This window comes from Staurois parvus, unplaced genomic scaffold, assembly GCF_062004578.1.
Source record: "Staurois parvus isolate SC_StPar_1 unplaced genomic scaffold, SC_StPar_1.0 ptg000347l, whole genome shotgun sequence".
Lineage (NCBI taxonomy): Eukaryota > Metazoa > Chordata > Amphibia > Anura > Ranidae > Staurois > Staurois parvus.
The window spans coordinates 14,851,440-14,877,430 of record NW_028318143.1 but is presented as its reverse complement, the minus strand read 5'-3'; the positions used below and the strand labels follow the sequence as shown (position 1 = coordinate 14,877,430).

Below are 25,991 nucleotides of genomic sequence, written 5' to 3'. Positions count from 1 at the left end.
TTTTTTTTGAGGATGATGTACTTTTAATATGTTCCACACTGGTGGCAATGAAACAGACAGGGCTGGAGCACTTGCTGTGCATTTCCTCCATTTAGAAAATGTCTTGTATCAAGTGTTCTGTGATTGGACAAGGGGTGTATGTCATAGTTTCCCTGCATTACCTTTGTGCTATAGATTCACTGAGCAGTAGAAAGGCATAGGGGACAGAAGGCAGACCAGGGCTGATAAATAGAATGGCAGATTTTGGGGAGCCCAGGAATCTGCTCTCTGGACCTTGATACATAGTACATATGTTTTAAAGAAGACATACAATGTTGATTTTTCTGAAGATTAGATTTTTAATTGCAAATCATAAATGCAGATCTAATAAAATAATTTGCTCTAACCATTTTATTAGGAAATAAATAAATACAAAGGCAAGACCAGTTTCTGGGGCATGGAAGAAAAAATAACTATATATGAAGAGAGAGGGCAGTTTACACATTTGAGAATTTCAGGTAGGTATGGATAGTGCCGAAAAGTAAAGTCTAATTTTCAGAAGTGTTCTGGTGGTTATTAAATTTCCAGATCTGTACTGTATATACAAGAGGAACTGAAGATATTTTGATATAGAATAGTAATCACGTCCTGCGATCGTCAGAGGAAGAATGTGGCACTGGGTAACAGAGCCTGATGTACAAATTTTGTTTTAGACTTTTCCATGCGAATTCTTTAGAATTAAAGTACAGCTCCAACCAAAACTGATTTTACTGTTGGAATGAGACACTGATGTTCAGGTGATCCCCCTCCCCAGCATGGCTGTGACTATGGGTGTTTGGCTAAACAGCAAACAAAATTCTCCATCTATACCTTTTAAAGAATCCACCACAGGGCAAGTGATGCAGCATGTCTAGGTCTGCTGTCATGTAGTGGTCTCCCCCAGAAATTTCCAGTTGAACATTACATTTAACAGCCACACTGGGGTCCTGGACAGCACTAAACATTGGGTGTCAGTCCAGCAGACGGCCATGTTGGATGGAGCTGCTCTCTAAATGTAACTGTTACCAGTAAAGAAATAATTTTTTAGGGCCTGGTTTAACCTATTCATCCATTAGGTAGTAAGTCGCAAGGTGGCACCAATGTCAATGGGCAGGTTAACCAAGACAAAATGGCCCCCTGTGGAGAGCTAGGAGTGCCAGCTTTGTGTTTTATGGGGAAGTACAGGACCTTTTAAAGCGTTAATTGTGATACACAGACACAATGTCCTGTTTGATTTGTCATACCATAGAAGTCCAGTATCCCTGAGTAAGGAACCGCTGCAGTGTAAGGGCCCTCTCAGCACCAAAGAGAGAGTCAAATCATCCGGAAATATCACAAGAACGTCTTGTTTTTCTGGGCTTTCCATGGTTCTCGCTAAGGTTCTGCTACGATTGTTCTGTAGGCCACTTAGTACTTGACAGGCAGTCGTTTAAGGAGTGGTTCATCGTACACCCAGCACTCCCCGTCCTCATGGAATAGCTAAGAGAATGCAGAGACAGGAAAGTAGAGAAGGAACTTTCTTTATCGAATAAACCACATTTTTGACATGTCTCCACTTTATAGCAAGGCTTCACAGAACAGTCTTTAATATGGCATTCCTGCAACTTATAACCTCTAATTTTTACTGTGACCTTTCTGCCTTGCTTTTTGTCGCAATGACAGGTAGACAATTGGGACACTGACATTATCATTTTTCTACTGGGAAAAAAATAGTTTTATTGTCAGTATCTAGTGCAGCTCAGATCACATGCCTCCAATCAAGTAGATGGAGAGGTTCCTCCAATCGCAGCTGCTTAGACAGGACACACTCAACACTTGGACAAGTCTATGAGGGCGCACTGTGCAGATGCAGCCAGCAATGAAAAAAAATGCACTTCTTGGGAAAGGAGTCTTAGGGAAAATGGCCACAACCTGTCTCGGAGTCTACTCTGATCAATAGGGGATCTGTGAGTGGATCAGCAGGGGATCTGTGAGTGGATCCCCTGCTGATCGGAGCCCAGTGGGACAGATGTCTTTTTTCAACATCTGTGCCTGTTTACTTTCTTCTGGTGGACTATGGGCAGCCAGGTGTAAAACAGGCACCATTATTTACATTAGGCTGCCTCTGAGCTGGTCTGGAAAAATGTAAAAGGATGAAGTCCTCTTCTATGTTTATCTTTTCTTCCAGGTCTGGATGAACCCAGAGGTAAGACATAAGTACATTTACATGTGCCTGTCCACAGGGCTCCATGGACCTTCTGATCAGGTATGCCTGAAATCCTGACAGGCAGACCTGATGGGAATGCCCATGTGAAAGGAGCTTAAAGTAGTGGTGCTAAACCTCAATCCTCCAGTACACGCAACAGAGCATGTTTGGGGAATAAGTCATAAATACCAAGTCACTGATATTCATTTAAAGCTGAAGTTTAATTTAGAAAAAAACAAAAAAGATCCCTACAGCTTTAGTCACATAATGTACCTGTAATGAAGTATGTCCCACGTTGTGAAAGCACCTGGATACTGAGGAAATCTTCACTGCAGGGATACCCTGTCCTCTTCCCTTCTCTGAACTTGCAGTGCTGCAATAGTTAACAGTTTTGGGTCTGATGGAAGTATGCGCCCGCCTCTTTCCTCCTCCAATGAGAAAAGTTATTTCATGGATTACACTGCTTGTAACACCCTCTGTTAATAGGGGAGAGTCTGATCAGTCACAAGTTTCTCTCCCTCATTCACAGATCAGGCTAAAAGCTGTGCAGTTAACAAAGAACTTTTCTGAATGGAGGAAAAGAAAGTAGGGCACATGTCCCTGTTGTACTATCTGTACTACTACTGTTCTGCATGAAGACCCAAAGCTGTTAACCATGGCTGCACTGGGGGTTCAGTCACAGGAAGAGGACAGGGCATCCCGGCACTGAAGATTTCTTTAGGATGCAGCTGCTTGAACAACGTGGGACATAAATTACTACAAGTCAGTGTGGTGACTAAAGTGGTAGTGATTTTTTTTGAGCCAAACTTCAGCAGTAAAGCACCTGTGCATGTTGAAGAAAATCCAGAAGACATGACTTATTGGGGAAGTTAAGAAACTTGGTATGAATTAAGGCCAAGAGGGCTAAGCAGCTTCCCTAGAAGCATTCGGTGTTTGTGATGGAGCAGCCTGGGGAGCATGGGCAAGGGTATTATAAGTGAGGTTGGATAGTAAGAATCTGTAACCGATCCCATTCAGGGCAAAGTGATAGATTCTCTAACAAGAGTTAGGCTACCCCTCTCTCCTGGGGATTATCCAGCCTCAATATTGTCCATCATAACCAACCATCATACTGATTGTCATAGGAACTTGTCAGATTCCAGTCATAGAAAACCACAAGCACTGGAACGTACCCTAGTTTCCCACTGTACTTCTTTTTCTTTGCGTTCTCTTGCTTCTGCTCGTTGCCTCTCTTCCAGACGGTGCTTTGCCTCGGTGGCGTCGTCGATGTCCTTGATCTTCAAGTTGTATGTGACATCTTTCCATAAACTTATGAAAGTGTAGATGTGAGAATTACAGGGAAAATATTCACATTCTATTGTGATCTTCTGATCAGACTAAATAAAAGTCAATTCTTAGCATAGAATAAACCTTACAGCAAGTCACACATTACATTGAAATACTGTTGAGGTGATGATAAACCCCAAACCAGAAATGTAATATACTACAGCTTACCAGTCCTTTTCTGGGGGGGCTGGATGTTGATTTTTTTTTTTTTAGGCTCCCCCCTTCCCTATTGATCTGAGCAGCAACACACCTCCTTTATTAGGAGTTCCCCCACTGTGAATGAAGGAATACAGAGACACCTTTGGACAGCAGCACTGTCAGTCTGGGGGAAGGGAGTGTTAGCTGTACTAGCAGATTTAGATACACTAACAAATTGAAGGCAAACTCCAGATAACACTTTATAAGCAGTTACTGCAAACAGTTTTGTTCCTTTTGGGATAAATGTTTTGCAAATATCAGAACTGACCATTGTAACCACCCGTCACTGATAGAGGTTTGCGGCAAGCCATTTAACTGTGACATCTGCAGAACAGCTTGTCCTGTTGAAAAGCATACTTACTGGCCAAATCACCAGGTAAAAAGAAGAGGAATGCCGCCATCACATTTAATGATTGGTAAGCTGCAATATAATGTTTGGTTTTGGGATTAATACAGCTTTAGGCAGCTGACTGCATCCAGGGTCAGACATCTATCCCAAACCACAGCTAATCTCTGTGTGCAGCTACATGCGATCAGCAGCTGGTCACATAACCCAGTCATTCCAGCAGCAAGAATCTGCATTGTGTAAACGTTGTTTGATCCTGTCTACTCTAGTTTTCCCCTTCCACAGTCCCCAATCGATTTGCTGACAGTACAGAGCCCTAGATGGCACCCTAGCAGTATACACACTAAACTGAGCATGTGCAGATGTTTTTTTTTTTCTTTGAGAGGGTATATGTGATCAGCACTGGGCCAACCAGCACTGTACAGAGGGTCAGGGGTTATTCAGCCTCGAATAATGAAAACTCCTACAAGCTTTAACCAGTGCCCAGCTGGACACTACTAGAAGTCACAAGACTGCTCTAACTGCTGACAAGAAAAGGTATTTAGCAGTTTATATTTACTAAAATAATTGCATTTCCATGTTGTGTGTACTGTGGGAGACCAGATATAGTGAATGCAGGGTCCTGGGTTTAGTAACACTTTAAGAACAATTAAGATTCCTGAATGAACACTATAAGACCACTTTTCAAAGGTCAGATCTACTATAAAACTTAAAATACAAACAGCACTTGCAATTATTTCAGATATAAATCAAATAGAATACAGTTTGCATTTCTTTAACTGTATTTTCTGTTTTATATTTGAAAAAATTGCAAGAGCTGTAGTTTCTAGTGACACTATTGGAGTTTGGTTAACAGCGGCGGCACACATTTTGATTATTTACCTTGAAACATTTTGCAGCACTTGTTTATTTTATTCTACTTTAAAGAGGAGTGTCACTCACCTGTCAAAAAATAAAAGTCAGCCGCTACACAAACTGTAGCGGCTGACTTTAAAAAAACACACTTACCTGTCCCTTGGTGTCTCCCCCCCACCTCGTTTCAGCAGCCGTCCTGTATTGCAGGAGGCCGGCATCTTCAGTGTGGGCACCCGGCTGTGACAGCTTGCGGATTTACAGCCGGGTACCCACTGCATGCGCAAGAAGCGCTGCGCTTCATGAATGGTCCTGTAGTCTTCTGGGACCTGTCACCTTCTGCTTCTGATAGTCTAGGCGATCGGACCGGAAGAGGAAGTGGGTACCTCTCAAATTCGGGTACCCCCTCCCCCAAAAGTGCCAATCCTTAATGGAGAGCAGTCCTTAAAATGGAACTTCCCCTTTTGGCTGGAGCTCTGTTTTAAAGCCTAACTCCAGCTTTGCAAACACTATTTTTTTTTGGGGGGGGGAGCCACTAATACTTGTGGATGCTGTCAGCGCTGTAGCAGCACCATTGTGGCAGCAGTACAGAGACATCCTGTCTGCTGCTGGAACAAAATTGACTTAGGCTGAGCCCTCCTCAGCCATTCACAGAAGCCATTTATTTTTTTTATCAGTGAATACAAGGCTTCCTCTGATTGGCTGAGGTGAAGATCATGACATAATTCAACGGCCTCTACACCTCAGTTAATCAGGATAAACCACAGGAAGGAAGATTTTTTTATTATAATGTGTAGTGCAGACAATTAAATTGCTGGTAACGTTCTCTTAAAACACCCCAGTTGGAAGTAGTGCAGCACTTATTTACCTTCTAGATTCATATTCTAGTTGGTCTTCCAGCTTGCGGACCTTCTTCTTTACTATAGGCATATTCTTGGTATCTATAAAAACTACATTCTCCTGTAAAAGAAAGCAGAAGTCAGTATAATAGAATAATGAAACACATGACTACTGTAGTTAAAGCAGAACTATAGGCAAAACTTTTTTCATCTTGGATAGAGCAAGGAAAGGTTATAACCCCTGTCACTTTTTTTGCCCTCTTTCGGGAGATTTCGCTTTCACTTCCTTTTTGGCTATAGGACAGGAAGTGGAGGAAATCCCTGCAAGTTAAGGGAATCCCTTGGGGACCCCCAGGCCACCAGAACTAGTGTCCTTAATGGAAGATTTCCCATTACTTTTCTGGGGAATAACCCAAAATTTGGAATTTTCTTCTACTTTACTATCAATTAAAGTGAAACAGGACAAATAGGGAGGGTGACTTTCCTTAACGGGGGCTCAGGCAGCAATATAAACTGATTTCACTTGCAGAGACACACGTTTATATCAGTTTTCATGTGCGTTTCAGTGAGTTTTTATGCAGTTTGACATCAGTTTTCATGCACTTTATGTACAGATAGACATCACACCCTTCGTCAGCACTTTCTCTTCTGCCCTCTTCACACCACAATGTTGATGTCACCTCAGTTTTTTTTTTTTTCCCCTGCAGAAACTGCATACACGTTGCAGATTCCTGTGCAGAAAAAATATGCAGTTGTTACTAGTGTTGTGGTGTGAACAGGGTACATGAAGAACTATTGTTTTCTTTGTGTCCTTGCAGCGGTCCCATTTCACCCTACGGCCAGAATTGTGAGTTGTTCTGCAACAGCTCTCCATTGATGGCTGCGCTAGGGGGCAGTGCGGTGTGCAATTCACTGCATCATACTGCTCTTATTTTTCTTCTTTTGAAGCTGTATTTGAAGTGTACAAAACATGCATTGCATTCATTGCAATGTCGGGCAGCGGAGTGCACTGCCCAATATCGCAGTGCAATTCAGGAAGGTGTACAGCGTTGCACTAGGATGTGTTGCAGTGTGAATGGGACACATAGGAAATAATTGTTTCTTGTGTGTCTCTGCGATGACAAACATTTTACCATGCTCTTTTTTGTTCTTTCAAAGCAGTATTTGAAGTGTACAAAACGTACCCTTCAGTCACTGCAATGTTGGGCAGCACAGTGCTCCACAGTGCCATTCAGGCCGGTGTCCTGCAATAAAATGCAGCATGAATGGAACACAATTATTTCCTGTGTGTCTCTGCAGTGACAAACTTGTTACCCTGTGGTAAAACGCCTGTCATCACATATAGTGTGAATTGGCCCTGAAACTTATGTTGAGTCCAGGAGTGGTAGAGCATCATTGTCACCCCATCACAGGGTGCTGCTTTAAACCCTCTGATTGCCATGTGGTATGACGAAGACATCCTTGGCAGTCAAAGGGTTAGACCCAACTCCAGATAAAGGAAAAATGTGAACCTTTCAATTGCTTGCAAAAGTTTAAATATAAAAAGCTTTAGCTGAAATACTTAGCCCATCTCCACCAGTGTCCTTTCAAGGTTCAGCACTGGGGTCTCCAACCCACTTCCAGTGAGCTCAGGGGATCAAGGACTCACCCCATTTTGGTTGCACCATAAAGCCATCTTGTGCACCAAGCAGAATATGGTGCAAAAACAGGCTCTATATCTGTAGCATTCAGGGCCTGTGGTCCTAAATTACAGGACTGATGACCCGTGGTTTTAAAAGAGTAGGTTTATGAAAAAAAAATATAAGGCTGTGGGTGATATACTGCTGTTGGGCTTTAAATAAACTACACCCCCACCCCTCCTCCTTCAATGCATTTCAATTACAGGTGTCTCTTTAGGAAACTTATGAATCAAGGACAGCTTCTGGAGGTTCATCAATAAATCAAAATGACAGAACAGTGGCACAAACAAGAATGGCATCACAAAATATATCTTACCCCATTTGCATATTTTGCATACATAACACCATTCCACTCCCCTTCCACTGAACAGAAAGATTTCTTGTCATTAGGAGGACTAGAGTGAAAACATAAAAGGAGTCACTGAGAAGAGTAAAAACAAGGCAACATTTGCTTTATTTCTTATAAACTGATGTCATTGGTCCCAAGAAGCCTTTAAAACTCACTAGATTTCCGCTGTGACTCTGTGCTTCTTCCCACCATAGAAAGGTTTGGTGTGGAAGGTGATTGTGGCGCTGTAGCCAGTTTTGGAACAGTTGATGTTGCACTCTCCACCGAGCTCTACCCAAGGCACAGTCAGGATGGACCTGAAGACACATGGATTTATTTAATAAGTTCATAATACATACACAATATATATGACCAATAGAAGCAAAGTTATTTCTTTTCCAGCTTCAGTGCTTTAATATTTGTGCAGGTCTCTGAGTTGTCATGGTTTCTAAAACTGCCTTTGGTTTGGCATTGACCACAAATTCTGTTCAAGTAAAACTATTAAAGCTACAGAATACAGCAGATTCTTTTTTCTTTCTTCTTGCCATCTTTTCCAATTTACTTTTAGTCCCTGTAACAATGATCATCAATACATACAAAGATTGTGAATCTACCAAGTGGGGACACCAAAAGCAATAAAACCTGACAGGGGTTTTGGACCTTCCATACTCTATCCAAATAAAAAAAATATTTAAGCTGTAAATAATCTTTAATATATAGCAAGAAGAAGAACTATTCGAAGTTTAGATTATAGAAGTGATAGGTGTCATTTACACGTTTGCTCCATACAACTCTCCTGCTTCCCAATACACTGCCCTGCAGCATGCTTGGAAGTCAAGAAATCCCCCATACACATGGAGCCAAAAAACTAAACATTTCAATCTGATTTTACACCAACTTTCAAATAAAACGAACAACTGTAGGGTGAAGGCCTATTGGCTAGACATAGTCTTGGAACTGAACTCCAGGTAGATTCCAATAAATGTAATTATATGCAGTTTTTTAAAATATAAATACAAAGGTGGTGGTGGGAGGAGCCAATCATTCACACTAGATTTGCAATAGCAGTTTATCATCTTTAAATGCAGTGATCCAGATCTATTACTACAGCTACACTATTGAAAAATACTTGCAACAAAAAAATAAATAAAACAAATTAATCATCAGTTACATACGAATCCTTTTTTTTCTGTTATCTGACTTCAATAGCTAATGAAGGATGACAAGGCTGACATTGTCCTAATATCTGAAAGCCAGACGCTGTTGGTAAACATGTGTGGCCTTGCTAGAGTGCAGTGGATGCTGGGATGTATACTCTGGGGGGGCAGCTAGTAGGGACAAAGCCTATTGGTGGACTTTACTGAAAGCCAAAGTATTCTATAGTTTCAACAGCCATCAATTAGCTATATGTGCAGTGGCATACATACCTGAACACATTAACAACATAACTTGGCTTTAAAGCATACTTGGTACATGTAATGGCAAAGTGGTCAGTGGATGACCTATTTAAATATTAACCCCTTGACGCCGACGTAACACAAATATGCGGCCTCACGGACCTGGGCTTTTTTCCGTGGGGCCGCATATTTGCGTACCTGTCTTTGTGTTGGGAGCGCGCCCCTCAGCGCGCTCCCAGCACCGAGACCGCGGTGTCACTGAGAGCACCGGGTCCCGTTCTAACGATCGGGACCCGGGACTCCCGGGTCACATGATCGCTGTGATAGCCTCTGATTGGCTATCACAGTGATCAGTCACTGTGCAGCCCGGCCCCCTTGTTTTTTTTTTCTCTCTCTCTCTATGAATGGAGAAGAGAGATACATTGTATCTCTCGAACTCCTGTCAGAGAGAAGAAAAAAAAAAGTTTGTAAAAAAAAAAAAAAAGATAAATAAATAAATATTAAAAAAATAAAATAAAAAATAAAAAAAAATACCTAGATCAAGGTTGGATCTAGTTCAGTGCCAGGGTTAGTGTTTAGGTCAGGGTCAAGGTCAAAGGTCAGGGTCAAAGGTCAGGGTCAAAGGTCAGGGTCAAAGGTCAGGGTCAAAGGTCAGGATTTAAAAAAAAATTGGTATCAGTGTCAGTTAGTGTTAATGTCAGTGTCAGTTAGTGTTAGTGTGTTTTAGGTAAAAAAAAAAAAAAAAAGACAAAAACAAAATGCGCACTATGGTTTCTGGGCTGTACTACGGGTACAAACAACAAATAACATACACATATATGGTATCGCTGCGATCGTCAAGAGCTGGAGAATTTATTTTGGGTTGCTCTTTGGTGGTAGGTTATGGTCATAACAAGAAACACATAGGTAAATAAAAAAAAAAGGATTTTTTTTACTATTTTTGGCCAGTTTTCCTTTGATAATAAAAAAAAATCAGGAGATATCCATTACCATTTACCACCAAATGAAGGCCCAATTTATCCTGAAAGAATCAAGGTATAATCCACCTGGATGTGCAAAGTAGTTGTGATGATATGTACGGTTTTGCTATCACATGTCAACGGTGCAGAATTGTGCTTAGGCATTTAGATTTGTTTTACCCTTAGGCGTGAAGGGGTTAATTAACAGCTGTGGGGAAAAAAATATTCCCCAAAGCCATTTGCAGCTGTGGTATTCCAGTTTTATTTAACTCACCTCCCATATCCATTGGGGAAGGTTAAAATGTAGTGTTCATCATAGTCTAAACAAGATACACAACCTGTAAAATTAAAAAAGAGAAAAAAAAAATGAGTTATCATTGGCTCTCTGAATTGAGAAAGATCAAAAGAGAAATGATATACTATAAAGTATTGTGACAGTGTGGCGATCTGTCACCCTGGATTCTCAACAAGGCAGGTTGAGGGGCTCCAGGGTAAAGGTTTGATATGGAGGAAAGTGGCTTTTCACTTTCCTCCTTTGTAAGGTCCATTTTGGGAGCTGGAGCCTGGAGATTTCGAAGCGATCTGGGAGGGATGAAATCTCCAATCCTGGGACCAGGTTTTGGGAATGGCCAGGAGACTGATTGCACAGGTGTGTGCGGGCCTTTTTAGAGTCAGGACCAGGGTTCTGGGCTCCACCCCGGCAGATAGGAGTCAGGAGGGCTCCAACCCGGCAGACAGGAGTCAGGTGGGCTCCACCTAGAAGAGGTGGAAGCCAAAAGCAGCAAGGGGCTGCTAGAGTCTAGCTGTGTGCTAGTGGCCAGCTGTGTGCACGAGCCATAAGTCTTGAAGAAGTCTGCAGGAGACAGACAGCAAGCTGAGTATAAGCCAGGAGGCTGAACTGTTTTGTGGATGATCGATACCCCGTGTGGGAAACTTCTGTTTTGAACTTTCATTTAAATAAAAGTGGGCTAAAAAAGGCCTTAAAAAAGAAAGTGAGTAGCTGTGTGCGTTTAAAAGCTCTACCACTTTGAAGCGAGTTCCCACAGTATCTACAATATTTTGTAGTTTTAATTCTTAGAGGATTAGTTCAGCCAGATTAGAGAAACCAAGATGTTAACTAAATGCAAAATAAAAAAATGCTTGCACTTTATAACGCCACCATAGCCATTCCACATAAAATGAAAAAACAATGGAAGACCAACTTCAGAAGAAAGAGATAATAAATAATTAAGAGACTGCTCACTTAGCCAAAGACTTCCAACATTAACCCCACAGGTGAAGGCATAGTCTCATCAAAAAGTAGAACTCTTCTAGCTAAAAAAATACAACCAACCAAACTATTACCATAAACCGTTTTTTTTTTTTTATAAAAATGCTCACAAAAAAAAAAGTAAATTCAGGGTTGGGAGCTTACTGGGACCATTTACTGGTGTCTTCCACACAGGACTGTCACTACCAAGGTTTGGCAAGCTCCCCAATCCAAATTTCTCTATTTTGGCACACCAGCCTCTTTGAGGGTCCTTGTAAGTGTACAGTTGTTTTAGTTGAAGAAAATCAGTTGGTTCACAACACTAAAGCAAACCATAGATGATGCAGTTTTCCTGCAACCTGTGAATACCTCGATCAGTATTGTGTTCTCCCGGTTCTGCTGGCAACAATCGCATATAAAATCCGACATGCTGGCTGTGCCCATGTTGTACAACAATCGCATTGGCTACAATCAGCCTGCCCATAGATGGTTAGAATCTCAGCCAGTTCATGCTGAACGGGCCGAGATTTGAACCATCTATGGCCGGCTTTAGTTGGGGTTCTCGTTTTATTTATCTTTACGCATTGCTTTACCGCAGTGTAGTCTGCCAAGAAAGTGCAGGACCTGGCTGCTTAGGTTGGCAAAGGTGTCACAAGAACAGCTGAACAGATGTTTAAATCCTTTGGCAGGGAACACAGTTTAGATATGCACTTCAACTCTGTATTTAGCAGTTTTCATGGAGGTCAGTTCTAATGGCTGAAATTGTAAGTTGCAAAAAATGATTTAAAAAAGCGATTTGTTCGTTACAATCATCATAAGTAGATAGTATATGTAATAAGAAAAGGGTATGTGTTTGCCCAGCTTTGGTACCTATCACCCTTAGGCACTATTAAATGGGAAAAAAATACTTTTAAAGCTGTCTATATAACATGGTACATTTTTCATAAAATAAACCTCAATGACAGGTGCTTCTCTTTTTGTGATGGCAACCCACAAATTACTACTGCTGGATCTTCTTTCCAATGAAGAACTTTTTTTTTCTAAGTACACAGAATTCTGCTTTCATTAGTCAGTTACAGCTGATAATTGATTGGTTTCTGTAGGGTATTGTATGACACTTCCCTGAGAAACAAGCATCTCTGTTCTTACCTTGCCCAATATTGTGGACCCCTATAGACATCCCCAAGAACTTGGACTTTGTCCAGATGTGAGCATTGAACTGTATCCTCTTGTTGTAACATTCGGCATAGAAGGCTGAAACTACAAAAAGAAAAAAAATGCATACAGCAGAACGTAAGATAAGTCTGATAATACATAAAGCACTGTAGAAAAACTGCTGCAAACCATTCACACTGGAACAAGTCTTACCATTACCATACCACCATGTCACAACAGACCTCTATGTAAGAGTTGCTGTTATTGGCTGTCCCAGAACAGCTGGACATCTCCAAGGATGCACCACTTTGGCATAAGAAAGTTCTATAGTTTACAGGTCACTGATATGAAAAAGAAAAGGCTATAGAGGGAATCTTAAAAACTGAACTGTTACAAATCTTTAGGCTTTTTCCGTATTACGTGTGTACAGCTGTGGTGGACATACCGTGGACATGCGTGTCTTTGGGAGTGTGGGAGGAAACCAGAGTACCCGGAGGAAACCCACGCAGGCACAGGGAGAACATGCAAACTCCAAACTACTGTCCACGAGCCTCAGAAAGACACTGCTAGGAGCTAGCCAAGCCACAATGGATATGTTAGGCCCCGTTCACACTATACGTAGAGCGCTCGTGATTTTGTTTGCACAATTCTCACGTGGAAATTCACTTAAATGTCACCACTCACTTAAATGAACTACCCTATGCACGTCTGGCGCTCCAAAGAAGTTCAGGGACCAAATTTTAGCCTTGAACCAGGAGTGATTTTACACTCACATTTTGCTGTGCTTCTCATGCAAAAAACCCCCCAAAAAACACACCATATTTGGGGTGCCATTAAAGATAAAAAGCACCCAAAACGTGTGTTGTGCGTTTCGCTGTATTTTGGAAAAAATTGCCCATATGTGAACAAGGCCTTAAGGAGGATTAGGGGAAGCAGTGGGAGTCAAATATTTATTATTTAATTGTAAGCACTGGGACACTGGTCCAGACTATGGGATCTAGAACATTCTTTAGGATGAAGATGCATGTCCTAAATACATTCCTGAGAGGTACATGAACTACTGAATGAAGCTACAGAATTTGTCTGGTTTGTAAATTGCGCATGTGCAGATGTTTCAAGTCACTACATAATGTGGATAATAACAAACAGAATTAAAGATGAACTCTAGCACTGCCTTCAGTCTTGCAAAACTGTACTGGCTCCTCCCCTTTACTTGAACTTCCTATTTTGATTTCACTGCACACTGTAAGCTTCTCACAGTATACATTAGTGGTTAGTGCAAGTCATATAGAGCCTGCTTCCTTTCCTGACTGGAGGATGTCCAGCATCATCAAACTCTTTCCTCCTAGCCTTACTGTCCCTGGTCCACATCTTTCATTCTCTGGATTCTAGTTTTTGTAATTATGGAGGCTTAGCATCACATGCGGGCATTACCTATTGTGGTTTGCATGCAAATGCAGTTTACCTAGGAACTCCCATTTCTCCAGACTGACATACACCATGAAGGTATTTTCTCATATTAGCATAACTCCTCCCAATGACCAACCCTCTGCTTGCATCTGAGCTGAGCACTCTTGATAGGAGTACAAAGGCAGGGTGCGGTAATGTTTCAAGAAGTTATGTACAACCCCCCCCCCCCCCACCACCAGTCTCTTCCACCAGCCATGATCTGTCAGCATTGCATGGAGATGTATAGAGACGTAGTAAGGACATCACTGGGTCTAAAACAAGGTATGTCATGAAAGTTGATTTTTTTTTCAAACTTAAACAGTTGTGTAAGTTCATTAACAACCACTAAAAGCAAAATGTACGCAGATTAAACCAGATTTGATCAACGTGCTTTGATCTGTATCAGCCTCAACACCACTTTTATGGAGCAGTCCAGAATAAAAATGGTATTCCTATATTTTCCTTAAATAAAAAAAAAAAAAAATAAAAAATTACCACCCCCTCTCCCTTTACCATACAAATATGACCAAAGTGACAGAGGACTGTTAAAACAAATAGGTCATTGATCTTTGCTTTAGGACCAGAGCAGAGTTGGAGTACTAGTTAAACAGCAGGGGCAGAAAAAGCAAGACAACTATAGACATCCAAATATAAATTAGGAATTTCTTCCAGACAACTTAATGTAAAGGAGAAGGAACTTACTTGGTGGATGATGCGAGACCTGCTCGGAGACAAATGTGACATTGTTTTTGGAAGCCCATGGAACTGGTCCTTCAGAAACTGGCTCCTAGAAGATAAATCAATCCACAATCCTATTACAATAGCAGGAACACCACAGAGACAGAAAAGTACCCTGTTCAATGACCAGGAAAATGACAACATAACACAACTTCCCCTAAATTAGTTTTTCTTCTGTTGGTTATGGGTCCACTGGGAAGTTTTACCCTCACCTCCTGCTCTAATAACAAGGCAACACTGGGGAAAAAGATTAAATGAGAATATATATATTTTTTTTTTTTTGGGTAGTGGAAAATGGTTAGAACCTCTCACTTCCTGCCTGCCACTCATTACCAAATGTTTTTCTGTCAAACTGCTCCTGAGATATTTTAAACGGAATTTAAAATATTTTTCTACTATATATGGATGGAGAGATGAGGGAAAGGGCCTGAAGGATGGAGAAACGAGGGAAGAGGCACAGTGGCAAGGTGGTTAGCACTTCCGCCTGGCAGCACTAAGGTTGTTGGTTCAAATCCCAATCACAGCACTATCTGCACAGAGTTTGCATGTTCTCTCTGCGTGGCTTTCCTCTGGGTACTCTGGGTTCCTCCCACACTCTAAAGACATGCTGGTAGGTTAATTGGCTCCTGTCGAAATTGGCCCTACTATGTGTATGTATGACTGAGTTTAGGGACCTTAGACCGTAAGCTCCTTGAGGGTTAGGGACTGATGTGAATGTACAATACAGTATATTTAAAGCTCTGCATAAATTTGACAGAGCTATATAACTACTTCTGAACCCGGGACATACCTGTACGTTGCTGGACTTTCGGTGGCTGTGCTGGAGTGATGCAGCTGCAGGCATTGCCCCAGTACAGGGGTCAGCTCTCTTGTACAGGCAATCAGAGCTTGTCACCCCACCCCTCCCAACGCTCTCTCAGGATCTCCTGTCTCACTGGCAGTCCCAAGCGACCAGCCAGCATGTCCACTGGCTGGCCGGACAGCCGAACAAAGCCGGAATTGGCTTTTATCGGCTCTCCTTTATTGTAAGCCATAGGAGATGGCCTAACATCACTTCTTGTTTACTCAGAAACTTTCAGCACCCTTTTTAAAAATCGGAAAGCACTCAAAAACACAGATCTTGGTGTTTTGAATGCTTTCAAGTGCAGAGGAGAGATTTTGGTGTCATAGACCCCTATTGCTGTCACGGGTTGTTTATCACATCTCCATATATTTGCATCAGTGTTCTCACAAACCTTAAACCTACAAGTCACTATAGTACAAGTGCTTCTACGTACCCATAAAACCCCCAGTGGGACATTAATGCAGCAATAGGATCATACATATATTGAAAAAGACATTTGGTTAAAAAAGATTTTTATCAACTTTATTACATACATATTTCCATTGTAATATTAAATACATTTTCTTAAAAGAATATTGCTCTGACAGTATTCTTACAAGAAAACTCTTAATACAAGAATATGAAACCACACCGAAATGCATATGCTTTTGTAAGTAAAAAAATTATTTGGTTATGTGAAAACATTTTTTTGATTATCTATTTCTTTTTTGGTATATTCATTTATGATTGTTTATATATTTACTAGAAATTCCTTTGTCTCTCATGCCCCTGAGGAAGATCTAGAACAGTGGTTCTTAACCTGGGTTCGATCGAACCCCAGGGGTTCGGTGAGTCAGTCTCGCGGGTTCGGCGGAGGTGAAGACCCACACCCGACTCATATGATTCGTGCAGTAAATATTCATTATTATGTTTTTGTTTTTGTGTGAAAATCATGTTTTAATTGTTTTGTTGTTTGTTCTTAACGGTTTTGTTCATTTTGTGCACCTATGTATAAATATATACCTATGTTTTGAATTTTAAAAATCATATTTTATTTTTCCAATTAAGAAGGGTTCGGTGAATGCGCATATGAAACTGGTGGGGTTCAGTACCTCCAACAAGGTTAAGAACCACTGATCTAGAATGTGGAATGATCGAAACGCGTCAGTTTTTTTCTTTTTCTGTGTGGTTTCATATTCTTTTATTAAGAGTTATCTTGTAAGAATACTGTCAGAGCAATATTATTTTTAGAAATCATGTATTTAACATTACAATGGAAATGTGTATGTAATAAAGTTGATAAAATTCTTTAACCAACTGTCTTTTTCAATATATGTATGATCCTATTGCATTAAAGTCTCAAAGGAGGTTCTTTGGGTACATACATTCATATAGGGATGAGCAGCCAGATACTCGACCCTTTTGGTTATAGTACAAGTGCTTCTGGAACTCACAGAGTCATCATTTTCTGGTAAAACCCAGTGACACTGGAACACTTCTCCCAGTATGGGGTTATAAGGCTTCTTCGCTACAGACCCTTTTCGGCCTGCATGGAATGCGGACAGGTACCACCGGACCACCTGGACCATCCTGTCTTTGGGGTCTTTGTGGTCGCCGATGCTGAAAGAACAGAGGGTAGACAGATCATGTTATATGGAATGAAAGCTCAATGTCCTAGTATTAGAAGCAAAACACAGCAACTGAACAGTACAGAAAATGAAAGTACCTCACAAACAGATCCGGGTGTGCAAAAAAATCAGCATACATCTCTAGGAGAGATCGTCTTTCAAGAATAAATGTGGGGAGGACAACCTGCAGAAATGTAGATATATAATAAAAATATATGACGTTTAAAACCATATCAATGGAACAAACTACAAATAATGAATGATACTCTAAATTATAAAAGTAAAACATTTAACACGACCTCCAGCCATAATTCTTTCTAGGTTTCAGATAAAATAGGTAAGAGATATATCATAATAGAAATTCAAGACGGGTACTATGTTAATGATGGGAAACATTTCCAGAAGAGAATAAATCCCACCCTTGATCGTGATTTCACACATGTATATAATGTATGTACCTGAAAAAAGCTGTAAAGGTTTGTCACATGGTAGGCTATCATTTCCTCTGAACACTACCTGGAGGCTCAGGGCCAGGAGAACGCTCTAACTGCATTTTCACAGGCTCCAATTTAAAGCGATAGTAAACTGCCCAAAAAATTACTTAACAAAAAAAAAAAATCTGTCTCCCTGCAGGTTTCAGTCATAATGTACTAGAAATGCATCACATTATGACAGACTTACCAGCAAATGGAGTACTCCAGCACCGTGCTGTCACAGCTCCCGGGCGCTTCGCTCTTCACCCAGCCTTCCTTCCAGGTTCGCTGTCTCTGGCTGTATTAAAATCCTGGGGCCGCGATGACGTTACTCCCACGCATATGCGCAGGAACCCCGGCACGGAGCTCTAAAGGTAAGGCATGGGTATGCTGTCCATTCAGAGCGCATGAGCCAGTGACATCCTTGGCTGCATCCCGTGGGAATATCTCCTGAACAGTGCAAGTTTAGGAGATATTCACTGTACCTAAAAGTCAGCCTCATTATAGGTACAAGCCTTTAGGTACAAGGTAGAAAGTGGACTTTACTTCCACTTTAAGGCTGCGCACAAAATAAGGATATCATCAACTAAACGTTTTTCATGAGTGGGACAGTCAGTTGCATTAGAACGATGTTCAAGATAAGGGTCATCTAACAGTAGGCTGTGTCACTGTTTAAGAATGCCCAATTTTCATTCTGAGGGTCCCCACTCATCTGGGCTTTGGCAGGCCACTGATTGGCTGCAGCCACTAATTAAATAATCAACTTCTGTCGAGCAGGGGAGGCCACACTGATCAAAATTCGATCACTGTAATGCTATCTTAAGGGAAGGCTTTTAATGAAATGTAACATCCAATTACATATATTAGGACAGAAATAATGAATTTTGCAGTCTCCTAAAGTTGATTCTTGGACCATGAGTTTATATGCTGCAACCTTCAGGTGAATGGACACTGGTGAAAGCTTTGCTGAGAACTGCCTCCCCAGTGGGTGAGGCAGAAGAGGAGCCCGATCATTTTTCAATAGGTAAACATTATAGTTACATTACCTATAAGGCAAAGAAGATGAGACAACAATAATCAGGGTAAAAACACACAATTATAGGATTACCCATGACCTGTGCCCTCCAAACCTCTTGTGTGCTTAGCACTGCGGTGTGTCTTGTAAGATAAAAGGCTATGGTGTATAGCAGGATCTCTCAGCCAGGGTTGTGTGAACCCCCAGGGCTCCTCTGAAGCTTGTTAAGGGATTCTCTGAACATTGAGCAGTTTCTGCTTCTCAGACACATTCCCAATGACACCAATCATCTTTTTTACGATCTGTAAAGAGTTGATTCTACCGGACAACCACAAATATAAGGAGCTTTCTTTCCCCCCAGTGACTATCACACTAATAAAACCTGAGCTTTAGATGCAGCATTAGCAGAGGTTCCCTGAGACCACAAAGTTATTTCAAGGGTTCATCCATGTTGAACGTTTGAGAAAGGCTGGTGTATAGTATCTACTACCAATCTAGGAAATAATCCATCAAGATTTGTGTAGCCAGGAACCTGTATGTAAAGGTATATGGACACAGTCTTATCTTGTCCACATTGCTGGTCCCATTCAGGGTCCAGGCTTCAACCTTCATGCTGGGCATAGCTCTGAAGGGAATTTAAGGGTCTGGGTGCCTTAGGAGTGGACCACGGCCTTGGACCTGAATAGGACCCTGTGGGGCTAACGCACTTGTTGCGCCACATACCATGGTGAGAGCCGAACACAGAATCCAGTGCCCACAGCAAATATTACAGGCTGATCCTGCTGTTACAGAATTTCGGTACTGTTCTTAAGATGTAAATTGAGGGCAGCCAATCTGGAAACTGCTAGTGAGTGATAAGCAGCCATATCTCAACTGAAGGACACTAGTAAAAAAAAACAAAAACCGGAACCTCAAGGAGTGGACGGGTCATATGGTTACACTGGGGGTCGGTTACCAGAAAAGCTTTTGTCAGTGTCAAATCACCTGAAGGCATTTGACCCATGGTCTAAGAATCAATTTCTGAATCATGTACTGTACAATTAGGTGTATTATCTGCTGTAAATATATCCTAACTGGGACTTTCATTAATACCAAAAGATCCAGCACTCCATATCCCAACCTCTCTATTAAGTTGTATGTTTGACTGAAAGTTGCTCTTAAACTTATAATTCGATAATAATTCAAGAAATCTGTCCAACTACCCATTACCTACAGCAAAATTCAACAAGGCACAGGTGCCACATGGACATTAACATTTATGAACTATACAAAAAAACACATCATAAATCTAGCACACAGCTTACAGTTTCTAACATGCAGCAGAAAAGTGATTGGTTTCTACAGACCACACTTTGCATCTCCTCCTGAGGCGAGCTCTCACCTTAGTCAAGTCCATGCCCAGGCGGACCTGGGACAACAGATGCATGATAACACTTTTGTGTTCCTCCACAGACTCCCCTTCTCCATCATCATCCCGGTCATCATGGTCATACTGATCTAATGGGAGAAGGATAAAAGTAAAAGCAGGCCATCACCAATTCAACACACGCAGTTTTCTTTTCTACTAAAAAAAAAAAAAAAAAAAAAAAAAAAAAAAAACCACGTCAAGTCCATCAGTGTCTGGAAAACTGTTATGTGATATAAACTTCACTTGATTTCTGGACATCCCTCATAATTATCTTTGGTGCCCAAACAAAAGCAGAGTTCTTGACTCTCTGCAGCTTTTTGCTATTAAAGATGATGCTGTAAAGTCCCCAACTGCTTATAATCAAAGACTGATTATTCAGATTTGAAGCACGAAAAACATGAAATTGGTTAGGCAAGATGTCCCTGTTATAACAGTTTTGTTCAGCATGGTGGAAAGCTTCTGAAATTGGACCATCCCTCTCATCTATCTAATCGCAGCATCATTGCCAATAGGAAACTATTATTTTTGTTGAAGGCAATCAGTGGTGGCACCCCTTCATATTTTTCTTAAAGGTTTGCTTTAAACTACCCATACTCTTAAAGCGGATCTCCACCCAAAAGGGGAAGTTCCCCTGCACCCCATTAATGATTGGCACCTTTGGGGGGGCGGGAGGGAACAGGTACACGAATTTGACAGGTACCCGCTCCCACTCCAATCGCCTAGGCGATCGGAAACGGAAGGTGTCCTCTCTCCCTGTAGTCTTTTGGGACACGCGACAGGTCCCAGAAGACTACAGGACCATTCATGAAGCGCAGCGCTACTCACGCATGCACAGTGGGTACCCGGCTGTGAAACTGCAAGAAGTCACAGCCAGGTGCCCACACTGAAGCCTCCAGGAATACAGGACGGCCGGTGAAACGGGCTGCGGGGGACACAGTGTGGGACAGGTAAGTGGCTATTTTTTAAGTCAGCAGCTACAGTTTTTGTAGCTGCTGACTGTTATTTTTTACAGCGTGAGTGGAACTCCACTTTAAAAACCAAATAACTGGAAAAGTACAAAAAAAACAAAAAAAACAAAAAACAAAACTGCCTTCCTCAGTGGCATTTGCCAGCAATGCTCTTTCCAAACACACTTTCCTTGCCATCCACATGAACACAAACGTTTGTCCAAGACTCTTACAATAAATAGATAGTACTGTACAGGATTATGGTAAATGACAGTTAAATGTTGGGCTTTCCATTTTAGATCTTAAACTAATTTATTTAAAAAAAAAAATGCAAGCTTGAGCATAATTGTTTGTAGCTCCAATTGGAAAATGGTTATTGATTTATATAAACAAATTGCTTTTATTGAACTTTCTCTACCATTTTCTGGAATATTCAACATATAAATACTTTAAAAAAAAATGCCTTAAGTGATTTGATTTGGCTGTTGGAATAAAGATTATCATTAACAAAAATAGCTGAAGTGCTTCGTTTATGGATTCCTAATGATCCTTTCCATGTTACATTACTTGTTATTAAAGCCTCAGGATTTTCAAGTAGCCCTTGCATAAAACAGATTACAACTGAAAAGCAATAGTGAAGAAACTTGTACGAGCAATTTGTGTTGTGCAGGTATGAGCTCTCTGGTATCTGTACCAGCTAGAAGATCCTTACCTAAATATCTACAAGAAATGCAACTGGCCACACACCAATTCTACTAGCCAAAGATTTGATTGCTTTCAGCAAAATACCAGGAGAGCCTGTCTGATCAAGCATTGCTTACAGCAGGGGTGTCCAGCCATTTGATTTTCTTGGGCCACATTGGAAGAAGAGGAATTGTCTTGGGCCACACATAAAATACACAAAAAATTGGGATAGCTGATGAGCTGGGATCGGGCAGATCACAAGTTGGGATAGCTGATGAGCTGGGATCGGGCAGATCACAAGTTGGGATAGCTGATGAGCTGGGATCGGGCAGATCACAAGTTGGGATAGCTGATGAGCTGGGATCGGGCAGATCACAAGTTGGGATAGCTGATGAGCTGGGATCGGGCAGATCACAAGTTAACGATCACCGATATAGATAATGTACACTGGTTTTGATAAACGAACACATCAGTATCTGGTTCCATGGATGTAGTGGTAATTCTTAATAAATTCTCAAGGTGCTCATCAGATATTTTGGTTCTATTTTTGCCCTTTGTGCACTATTTCCTTGAAAATAGTTGCTCACAAATACAGGTGCTGCCGAAATCTGATGATATGAATGAGGTGTGATTGTGAAGAGTGTGATATTTTTCTTTGGGAAGATAAAACATAAAAGTCCAGTACAGAGACACTGTTAAATATGTCTTCGCCTGCATGTGTTCGCTAAGTATAAAGGCATTTAAAAAAAAAAAAATCCATCCCCAAACAAATCAACATTTTAAGCAAGTTTATGATTTTGTGTTGGGCCGCATTCATAGCTGTACAGAGCCTCTTATGGCCCATGGGCCACAGGTTGGACACCCCTGGTTTACGCAAACCGATTGTATATGGTCAGATTAAAGTTCATCCAACTTGAGACAAATACAGGAGCCACAATTACCAACCCTGAAAATTCCAGAAACCTGAGTGTTTGTGTTGGCTCACAAAAGCATGAATGAATACTAAAACACTAGAAGAAGCATGAAGAATAGGGAAGCTGAAGAAAAGTCAGAAGTCCTATCTGTATACTTGCATGATATAATCATCTAGTCCGGTAAGTCAGCAAGAAAATATCACTCTGTGTCTTTGCACACAGACCACTGTGTAGACCACAGCTTGTATAGCAAGACTACACTAAGAATTTGCTCAACTCTCAGCTTCAGGTAGATTTCTTGATGCCTTTAGATGCAGTTTGGGGATAGTGACCACAGATCATAAGAGGAGTGCTGGCTGCCACTTTAATTAAACAAGCTGCTGGAAGACTTTCAAGAGCATTAAAATAATGCCAACATTTACTGAAAAGTTAGCCATACACCAGTACATACCCTAATTAGAAGAACATTAACTGAATGTAGGTCTAGATAAATGGTAAGATACTGGAATATGACCAGCCTTTCTAAATCCTGCTAGCAGCATCTGACAGCCAGGGTACGTAAAGCATTTTCAAATGTCTAAATTTTCCATTACTTGTTCTTCAATACTGGTTCACTGACTCCAATCAACAAATAGCATGGGTTGCAATTGGGCTCGTACAAGAGCTTTTACTAATCTGCTGCTGCAGCAGGAGGCACGGCACATCTGCACCATCTCTTCTTGTCTGCCACAAAACCAGTAAATGACATGTTCAGAAATGTCACTATTCCTCTTCTGCCATAGATATGCTTCAGATCACTCCTGGGCTTGGTGTTGGACCTCAGGTGTGAATGATAGCAGATGGTTCCTCAGCTAAGGCCTGTGGGACCTTCTGATTCCCCTAGCACATTGCATTCCGTTTTTAAAACCCCCTGTAGGACTACTTTTGGTTTTTTTTTTTGGTTTTTTTTAAAGGAGGGTTGTATGTAGCATGCAGGTACCAGTAAGTGAATAATTTTGATTCGCTCCTACACGGCACAATAAACTTGTGAATTTTGCACTACACCAAGCAATCATGAATGTGTTTTACCATTCATTAACTGATTCCCGACTGCCCTATAGCAGAACTACTGCTACAGGGCGGTTATATGTATATATATATATATATATATATATATATATATATATATATATATATATATATACATACACATACACACACACACACACACACACACACACACACACATATATATATATATACACACACATACACATATACATACATATAAACACACTTACATATACACACACAGGTGGCGCACGCCGCCATTTAAGGCTACAGCTGTCGATCACCGGGTCCCGGCTGGAGACTCCCTGCCAGCACCCGGCAATTGCCGAGGAACATTGACAAGGGAGAGGTCTGTATGTAAACAATACAGATCTCTCCCCTGTCAGCACCAGTATGCTGCTTTGTATTGCTCTGCATAGCATAGCAGAGCAATACAAAGCAGCATGCTTACATAGTAAAACACACACAGGCCACATAGTAAAACAGCACACAGTTAACCCTTTGATCTCCCCACATGTTAACCCCATCCAGCCCAGTGTCATTAGTACAGTGTCAGTGCCTTTTATTAGCACTGATCACTGTATTAGTGTCACTGGGGATGTCAGCGGCAGTTAATCAGTTCCTCCCCCCAGAGTCAGAATGCCCAGCGCAGTCCCGCAATAAGTCACTGATCAGTGCCATTACTAGTATAAAAAAAAAAACCAGTATATATAAATCGCCATTTGTAAACGCTATAACTTTCACGTAAACCAATTAATTTACACGTATTGGGATTTCTTTTTTAGCAAAGACATAGCAGAATACATTTTGGCCTAAATTTATGACGAAATTTAATTTTTTTTAATTTTTTTACTGGATATGTTTTATAGCAAAAAGTCAAAAATATATATATATATTTTTTCAAAATGATCTGCCTTTTTTTGTTAATAGCGCAAAAAATAAAAACTGTGGCAAATACCACTGAAAGAAAGCTCCATTTGTGGGGGGGGGGAAAAAAAGGACATAAATTTAATTTGGGTGCATCGCTGCATGACCGCGGAATTTTCAGTTAAAGTAATGCAGCGCCGTATTGCACAAACTGGCCTGGTCAGGAAGGGGGGTAAATCCTCTGGAGGGCAAATGGTTAAACATATTACAAAGCCATCCACAACTCTGCCCCCAGCTACATCACCAACCTGGTCTCAAAATATCAACCAAACCGCTCTCTTCGATCCTCCCAAGACCTTCTGCTCTCTAGTTCCTGTGTCAACTCCTCCCATGCTTGCCTCCAGGACTTCTCCAAAGCTTCTCCCATCCTATGGAACTCTCTACCCCAATCTGTCCGGCTGTCTCCTAATCTATCCACCTTTAGACAATCCCTGAAAACCCTCTCTCTTTAAAGAAGTCTATCCTGCTTCTACCTACTAAACCGCCATTTATTTCCTCCATCAGCTCATCCTCCCACAGCTATTACCTTTGGTATCACTCAACCCTTCCTCCTAGATTGTAAGCTCTAATGAGCAGGGCCCTCTGTTTCCTCTTGTACCAAATTGTATTGTAACTGTAATGTGTACCTTCATTTTGTAAAGCACTGAGCAAACTGTTGGCGCTATATAAATCCTGAAGAATAATAATAATATAGGACCTGTCACTGGTTTAGCGAAATCAATGAGAAGGTGTAACCATAAAGTTTCAAAAATACAAGGATACAAAAAAAATTTGCATTAAAAAGTTGGAATAATTAAAAAAAAAAAAAAATATGAGGTGAGATGGTTTGTTAATAGTAGAAGTACAGGGCTGCCTTCCTCATGAAGGACTTGTGTTTTATTAACAGTTCTGTACCTGCATCGTTGGTCCCATTGGACATTGAGGAATTGATGGACTCTGTAGTATCCGGTCTTTTCAGGCTGGTCCCTGTACTGCTGTGTGTTAGGGCTGCTGCAGACTCAGACGAGCTACGAAAAAAGGGTGAAAAAAAAAAAGAAAAACAAACATTCATTTTATTCCACTATTCCATTTTAACATATGGACCAGAGACTTTGCTAATGCCAGAATCACATGAAGCCTGACCCTGATCACTATTTAAACATTCAACTCAATGACTACTCTATGTCCACAGAGAAAACACATGTACTATGATAAAATGAAAACAGACTAACATGAAAACAAATGAAGCTGAAGCTTTTATATCAAGAAAAGAAAGAAAATGACTAGTGATGCTCAGCTCTGAACCTCAAAGCCTCCTAAGGCGAAGTATACATGAGCGCCAGGTAAACTGCACCCAGCACTTGTGTGTTACACAAAGCTAACAGAATCCATAAAAGTTGATTATATTTCCAGACAAATCGATAA

The 25,991-nt window shown here is 41.0% G+C and overlaps 1 protein-coding gene across 7 annotated transcripts in view; it reads right to left on the bottom strand.

Moving 5' to 3' along the window:
* Positions 1-318: 318 nt before the first annotated feature.
* OSBPL9 (oxysterol binding protein like 9) overlaps positions 319-25,991 on the bottom strand; it is a 175,388-nt gene continuing 149,715 nt past the window's right edge. For all 7 annotated transcript variants that reach the window (XM_089684473.1, XM_089684471.1, XM_089684472.1 and 4 more), the window contains 12 exons: positions 25,482-25,594; positions 20,039-20,154; positions 17,268-17,353; positions 16,996-17,161; positions 14,683-14,767; positions 12,526-12,636; positions 10,402-10,465; positions 7,948-8,088; positions 7,760-7,838; positions 5,794-5,885; positions 3,376-3,511; positions 319-1,497 (listed from right to left, as the gene is read on the bottom strand). In XM_089684473.1, the coding sequence (XP_089540599.1) occupies positions 1,426-1,497; positions 3,376-3,511; positions 5,794-5,885; positions 7,760-7,838; positions 7,948-8,088; positions 10,402-10,465; positions 12,526-12,636; positions 14,683-14,767; positions 16,996-17,161; positions 17,268-17,353; positions 20,039-20,154; positions 25,482-25,594 (1,261 nt within the window). In that variant the 3' untranslated portion in view covers positions 319-1,425. The remainder of the gene's footprint in view (positions 1,498-3,375; positions 3,512-5,793; positions 5,886-7,759; positions 7,839-7,947; positions 8,089-10,401; positions 10,466-12,525; positions 12,637-14,682; positions 14,768-16,995; positions 17,162-17,267; positions 17,354-20,038; positions 20,155-25,481; positions 25,595-25,991) is intronic.